The 6,773-nt window shown below is 64.9% G+C and overlaps 1 protein-coding gene across 4 annotated transcripts; it reads left to right on the plus strand.

Annotated features, from left to right (window-relative positions):
- The first annotated feature begins 28 nt into the window (after positions 1-28).
- On the plus strand, positions 29-6,561 carry LOC102423167 (ankyrin repeat and SAM domain-containing protein 1A-like). 4 transcript variants are annotated; one of them, XM_006107347.3, is made up of 7 exons: positions 29-110; positions 261-347; positions 737-874; positions 1,832-2,002; positions 2,185-2,283; positions 2,979-3,076; positions 4,245-6,561. In XM_006107347.3, the coding sequence occupies exons 1-7, from the start codon at positions 51-53 to the stop codon at positions 4,246-4,248; spliced, it is 657 nt and encodes a 218-aa protein (XP_006107409.1). In that variant the 5' UTR covers positions 29-50; the 3' UTR covers positions 4,249-6,561. The 4 variants fall into 4 exon arrangements, with proteins under 4 accessions (XP_006107409.1, XP_023603847.1, XP_023603848.1 ...); XM_023748079.1 differs by lacking the exon at positions 2,185-2,283; XM_023748080.1 differs by lacking the exon at positions 4,245-6,561 and having other exon boundaries at positions 2,979-4,237.
- The last annotated feature ends 212 nt before the right edge of the window (positions 6,562-6,773 follow it).

The raw sequence follows: 6,773 nt of genomic DNA on the forward strand, positions 1-6,773 counted from the left end.
GATGGGGGCGCCCCTGAGCCCGCACGCTCCCTCCACAGTACCTGGGCTCCATGCTGATCAAAGACCTTCGAGGGACAGAATCCACCCAGGACGCCTGTGCCAAGATGCGGGTGGGTGATCTTTGTGGGGTGAAGCGGGGCTGGCTAGGTACCAGCTGCAGCCACTGGGGCCCCATGTCAGGGGCGGGTGGGGGAAGGCTGTTGGCTGTGGGTCCCCGGGGCTTGGCCCTGAGCAGGCGTTCACAGGCCTGTTTCCTACAGAAATCCACCGAGCACATGAGGAAGGTCCCCACCATCACCCTGTCCATCACCTACAAAGGCGTCAAGTTCATCGACGCCTCCAACAAGGTGCGCTCCCCCTGCCCCGCAGCCCTAGTCCTCTCCATCCCCACCCACACCCCGATCCTGGTCGCGCACTGGTCACCACCCTGCGTGTTCCCAGCGTGGGCTCCCTCGCCCGCTTGCATGCTCACGGGCCTTTGTGGTGGGGGTCCCGTACTGAGCACAGGGCTCCCATGCCGGGCAGCCTACCCGCCAATGCCCTTCCCTCTCGCCCCACCTGGAGGCGGAGGGCTGGAGAGCCCGTCAGCTGCCGTGCTCAAGCGGGGAGACCCCAAACCTAAACCGGGTGAGGTTAGATGCCACCCGCCCCGTCCCCACCTGGGGGTGGGGGGGTGGGGGGCAGAGGAAGGCGGCGATGTCAGGGAGCCCGGATTCCAGGCCCCTCTCCTCAACAGAACGTCATCGCGGAGCACGAGATCCGGAACATTTCCTGCGCGGCCCAGGACCCCGAGGACCTCTGCACCTTCGCCTACATCACCAAGGACCTGCAGACGGGCCACCACTACTGCCACGTCTTCAGCACGGTGGACGTGGTGGGTAGTCTCGGTGCGCGCTGCCCTGGCACCTGGTGGCTCAGCCCCCGCAGCCGTCACCGCCCCCTCTGTGCACAGGGAGACGGCTCAGAGGACAGCGGCTTGTCCGGGGCTCAGCGACAGGCTGTCCTGCTCCTGCGAGAGTTAGTCACGGCCTTGGCTGCCGCTCGGAGTCCCCAGCCCTGTAGCTCCTGAAGTGCCCTCTGCCCCTCGTGGGGGCGGCAGGGCCCTCCTGCCCGTTCTGGCTCAGGGGCTGGGCTGAGGGCACTGCCCCAGCCTGGAGAGCGGGAGGACTCCCTGTGCCCTGAGGCAGTTCCGGAGTCTGAAGCTGGTTCCTGTCCAGCGTCAGGCTCCTGGTCTGGAGAGGGCGTGATGCGCCCGCCTCGTGGGGTTGGCGGGGGACGAGGAGCGCGCCCCATCCTCGTGTCCTTGGCACTCACCTGTCGCTCGCTTTTCTCACGTCAGTCAGCTCTGTGACGTGTGCTCCTGAAGGCCCGGGCCTGTGAAATCGCAGTAAAACCCAGGCCACACGCAGAAACTCATCAGCGTGTGACACGTTCAAAAGGATCAGGAGCTGAACGGAAACCCAGCCTCTCTTTGTTCTAACTAAAGTGCTGACAAGTGCGCGACACCAGTCCCCCCAGGCTCTCCCCGCAGGGCCTGAGGTCGCCCGTGGGAGTGCTGCTGCCGCGGCGCAGCCGTGAGGGGCCAGAGGTGGGCCGTGGCCGCCTGGGCAGTTTCTGTGTCTCCCGGGGACCTGGTCGGCTGGGTGCAGGGTCACGTCCACCTAGTCTCTCCGAGGAAACAAAACGTGTCTGGGCTCAGGTTGCTCCCTGATACGTCAGTTGCTCTGGGACAGAAAGGACTGCTCTGTGCCCTGTCGGGTGCCCTGAGCCTGTGCTGGGGGAGGGGGTGCCCAGGGAGCCCCCGTCAGCTGAGTGTGCTCTTTCCTCCCAGACCCTGACCTACGAGATCATCCTGACGCTGGGGCAGGCGTTCGAGGTGGCCTACCAGCTGGCCCTGCAGGCCCAGAGGGCCCGGCCCGTGGGGGCCTCTGCCGCCGAGCCCGTCGAGACGAGATCTTCCAAGCCGGTGCCGAAGCCTCGCGTGGGTGTGAGGAAGTCAGCGGTACGTGGCCCCCTTGCCCGGCTCGCGGGGTCTCCCACACTCAGGCAGCTGCCCCTCAGGAAAGAACCCGGCCGTTAGGCTCCCGCTGCCCGTCCTCGCCGGCGGCCTCGCAGGTGCACAGGCGGCGCGGCCGCAGCGCCCTGTAACGTCGCCATGTCTGTCTGCTTTGCTTTGCACCCCAGGTGCCGCTGCCCCCCGACACTCGCTGTTGTTACTGTCACACCTGCACCACCCATCGTCCTTCTTACCTGCCGCTGCCGTCTGTTAGTCCTGGAGTCAAGGTCTTGCGTCCCCGTCTGTGTCCGTCCCTGTCTGTGTCCGTCTCTGGGGCCGTGGCCTCCAGCCTGCGCGGCGTCCTCCTTTCCTGCCCCGCCCCCGCCGTCCCGTCTGTGCTTCAGCCCTTGTTCTGTGTCCTCCCTCGGAGGGCCCGTGCGCTGTGGCCTCGCCGGGGTCCTGCCACAGCTGTGGGGCTCAGAGCACGATGCCCTGGCAGCGAGGCGCCCGTAGGCCAACAGCTCTGAGACTCCCTGGGACAGGCTGTCCATGTTGAGGCCCAGCGTGGCCCTCCCACCATGATCCCAGGAGGGAGTCGCTCCTGCCACACACACACACACACACACACACACACAGGCGCATGTGCACACACACGCACAGACATGCACACATACGCACACACGTGTGCACACACACAGGCGCGCACGCACACACACATACAGACACGCACACAGGGAGCCTGCTCTTTGGACTTTGGCCTCTGGTGGGCCCTGCATCCGCCAGGCTCCACACCCTCTGGGGCTTCTAGCGCCAGGTGCCAGCGGGCGCTGCTGGAGAAGCCTCGGGCTGGCGGGCAGCTGGTCACAGTCACCCAGACATTAGAGATGCCCAGGGGGGTGGGGCGGAGGGGGAGGGCAGCAGGGCCCTGTTGCCCCGGGCGGAGGTGTGCGCTCCACCTGACTCTTCCCTTCTTCCTTGGCAGCTGGAACCGCCCGACATGGAGCCAGATGCCCAGTCCCATGCCAGCGTCTCCTGGGTCGTGGACCCCAAACCAGACTCTAAGCGGAGCCTCAGCACCAAGTACGAGACCACTATCTTCTAGCACCCACCCTCTCCTCCACTAGTCTCTGTGCCTTGCCGCCCGGCCTGTCTGCTCTCGACTCCTTCCAGCCGCTGGCGCCAGGCCCCCCGGGACCGCGCTGCTCAGCAGTAGCTGCAGACACTGTGCTCCCAGCTTGTGCCACCACCGGACACTGTGAGCCCCCTGGGCACGGACGGCTCGGGGGATGACTTGCCTTGAGGGGTGCCAAGCGGGCTCAGGGCCCTGTGGCAGGCACTGTGCACCTGCGGGCGGGGGTGCTGCCGTCGGTGCTCACTGACCGGCGGGCCCTGGCGGCGTCCTCCGCTGCCTTCTGTGCCGAGCGCTGGGGCCGCTGTTCACAGCTCCGTGTGCACCCTCCTTCACACACCAACCACTGTGACCCCCGGAGCCAGAGCCCCCACTCTGCTCCCGCTGCCCGCCTCTCCCCTCGAGGTGCTGGCCGCCCGAGACCCTGAGCTCGGCGACGAGCTGGACCAGGGCCAGGCTGCTTTCTGTGAGGGCCAGGGCCGCCCCGGCCCTGGGGCACCTGCACCACGGGCCTGCCTCGCCCCCGCCGGTCTCGGGCCTGGTGGGTCTCCCTCCGAGGAAGGGCTGGTACGTGTGGCCAGCCCTCCTGTCTTCGCCAGTGAGTCACAGGCTGGCCTGGAGTCTCGCTCACCGAGGAGGAAGGCCTCCCTGTAGGGCCCAGCACGAGGGAGGCCTGCGCCCTGCACATGGCGCCCCATCCTCTGACCTTGTCCGCAGTGCCGGGGTCAGCGGTAGTCACCATCACCTGGCCCTCCCTGAACAGGGCTGTGCAGTCCGCCACACAGCAGGCCCGCAGCTGCCTCGAGGCTCTCTCCGCTGGGCGGCAGGAGCCGGGCAGCTCCGTAGGGAGCGCGGACACCGCATTCCCGCAGAGCGCCCAGTGGTGCTGCTGCTGTAGGACTGAGCTCCCCGCTGGTAAACCGAGGGGTCCTCTGTCTGTCCCGTGCCTGCCAGGCAGACGCGCTGAGCGGAGGTGACAGTGGGTGCTCGGGGGAGGCCGTGAGGGACCTTCTGTTCCGCTTCCTGTCTTCTTTCTGCTTCCTGGTCCCTTTCCGTGTCCCCCACCTGTGCAGGCCCTGGTTAACCCTCTCCTCCCCCGTTGTGTTTGCTTCTGCCAAGCTGAGCCACTGAGGAACCAGCTGTGCTGCGGACACAGGTGTGGGAGCTCGGGCTTCCGCCACCGCCACCTGCACCGCCACCACCACGTCACCTGCAGCTTCGAAGCCCCAGGCCCGGCCTCCTCCCGGCTGCCTGCCGCCTGCCGCCTCGTCCTGCAGAGCGCGCCTGCCCTGGCTCGGAGCCCTGCGGGCCTCTCTCCCGGGAGACTGGAGCCCAGAGGGTCAAGATATGACTTGTCCAGAACACGTGTTTTAATAGAAAAAAATTTTATAAAATGAACTTTTAACACTTGCCTCAAACCTCTAGGTTAAACTGCCAGCCTTTAGACGGGTGCCTGTAGGGTCAGGGGACGGAACCGCGGCGGGTAAAGGGCCTCTGTCCTCAGGACGGGGTTTGGGAGGCCCAGTGGGTCGGATGGAGGCAGTGCCCGTGAGTAGGAAAGGGGGACCCGAGGGCAGCCCTGACTGCGTGTTGTTAGTCTGCGTTTCACACCCGGCCAAGTTGGACCTGGTCCCTGTGAGCGCACTTCTCGTCCCCACCTGGCCCGGGCCCCGCCTCAGAGGCGCCCGGCAGGGGCAGAGGCTTCTGGTCGCTGTCGGGTCTGGGGTTCCTGGAGGGAAGGTCCAGGTCCTGCTGGAGACGAGCGAGCAGTTCCTGTGCCATGAAGTCCGAGCCGCGGTCGGAGCCCTGCCCCGGCTGCCTGGCCCAGGAGCTTTCTGGGGACTCGGGCGCCTGGTTGCGTTGGAAAGAACAGGCAGCTGAGTTTGGGCATTAGTGGGTCGGCAGCTGAGATTGCTGCCTGCCGATTCGTGATCTGTCTAATCAGGCCTCTGATTAGGCCTCACGCGGGTTCTCCCAGTTCCTGGCTGACTGTGCTCAGCTGCTGGCCCTCCCCTGGCTCCACACGGAGGAAGGAAGGTGGCAGCTTGCTTCCCTGTGTGGCCTTCAGGGCAGGTGGCGTCGCTGCCCTCAGCCCTCCGGGGCTTGCTTTGCTTTTTACCTGTGGTGTCTGTCTCCATCTCTCCAACACCCACCCACCCCCCTCCCCCACCCCCAGTGGAGCAGAAACGAGGCGGGTTCCTGGGAGGTGGAGCTGGCCGGCATGGTAGCCATGGCCCAGCGGGTCTTTCCCAGGGAGGGTAGAGGCGGAGCTCTGCCTGCGGGTGCAGGAGAGCCCTGGGCACCTGGTCGGCCAGACATGGGAAGCAGGGCCGGAGGCTGGGCCATCCTGCCCACGTTCCCTGGCAGTCGCCTCCCTCCGGGATAGAGGGGGCTCCCCCACTTTTCGGTACTGAACGGGAGCCTGGGAGTTTGACTCAACTTCCTGTTGCTTCCAGGGCCTGCGAGGACTCCCCTCAGCTCCCCGTGAGGGTGACCTGCTTTCTGCCAGGAGTTGGCGAGGGCGGAGGCGGGTGGGGAGCAGCCTCTGCTGGGCCGCGGGCAGGGGGTACCATGAGGCTAAAAGGGAACAGACACTACGATGAGCCCTCGGCCCGCGTTGAGTCACATGTAGATGTTCCTCCTGGAAGCTGCTACGTGTTCTTTATTTATTCAGGGTATTTTCCTATTGGAAAGCCTAGGCGGGTCTGCTTGGCTCTGGCTTTGTGCTGAGATGCGTTTATTTCTGGATATCAGAAAGGAAGGACGGGGCCTGCTCTTCCCCTCCCCTGGGCAGGCCTCTCCCTGCTGGGAAGGAACTGCCAGGATTGACAGGCTTCCAGCGGACGCCCTGCTCGGCACGTCTCGGTCAGGTCACGCGTGTAACAGCCGTCTCTGTGTCTCTGAACTGTGGGGCCCGTGTAGGTGGGACGTGGAGTGGGTGGCCCTGTCGCCGCCGCAGGCTCTGGCTGGCCCTCCTGCCTGCCAGCTGCTCTGGCAGGCCCTGCGCCCGCCCGCTCACTCCCTCGGGCATCCGTGCCAGGTCCCGGGGGCGGGCAGCCACAGTCGCCCAGACCTTGGAGGCTGGTCCGACCTCGTCTGTTCTGAGGCGGCCAGGCCGCAGAATGGCTGCCAGGAACGCATTGTTGCCAATGGTGTGGCGACGGAACGCGTTGTAATAAAGATGTTATTTAATCTGTCTCTGTATTTTGATACTTGAATGACTTCCCCTTTTACTTTACTGTACATATAATTGTTCATCTGTCCAGTTTTGCCCGAATTACACACATCTTCTGGTACCAAACAGCCAATCTGTGCAGCAACATAGACTGACCTCACTGCAGGCGTGTGAGTACCCTGGGCCCCAGCATTGGTTTTGTTATTTTCCTAACGTGCAACTTAGAACAGACGGAACTAATAAACCAGAAGCGACACGAAACCTGCCTTGCTGTTCGGAGTCTTTGGATTGGAATGTTTGCTGGTGTTTTTCTGGTGCCGCACAGGCCAGACACTGGGTGGGAGTGAGCCCTGCTGTTTGCCGGGCGAGTTTGGGAATCTGCTCTGCCCACGTTCCTCAGGGGAGGATTGTCAGCTCCCCTTCACCTGGTTGGGTTCAAGGCCCCGCACTTCCCCTCCCGCCCCCTCCAGAGC

This window comes from Myotis lucifugus, unplaced genomic scaffold (genome assembly GCF_000147115.1).
Source record: "Myotis lucifugus unplaced genomic scaffold, Myoluc2.0 scaffold_1124, whole genome shotgun sequence".
Classification (NCBI taxonomy): Eukaryota; Metazoa; Chordata; class Mammalia; order Chiroptera; family Vespertilionidae; genus Myotis; species Myotis lucifugus.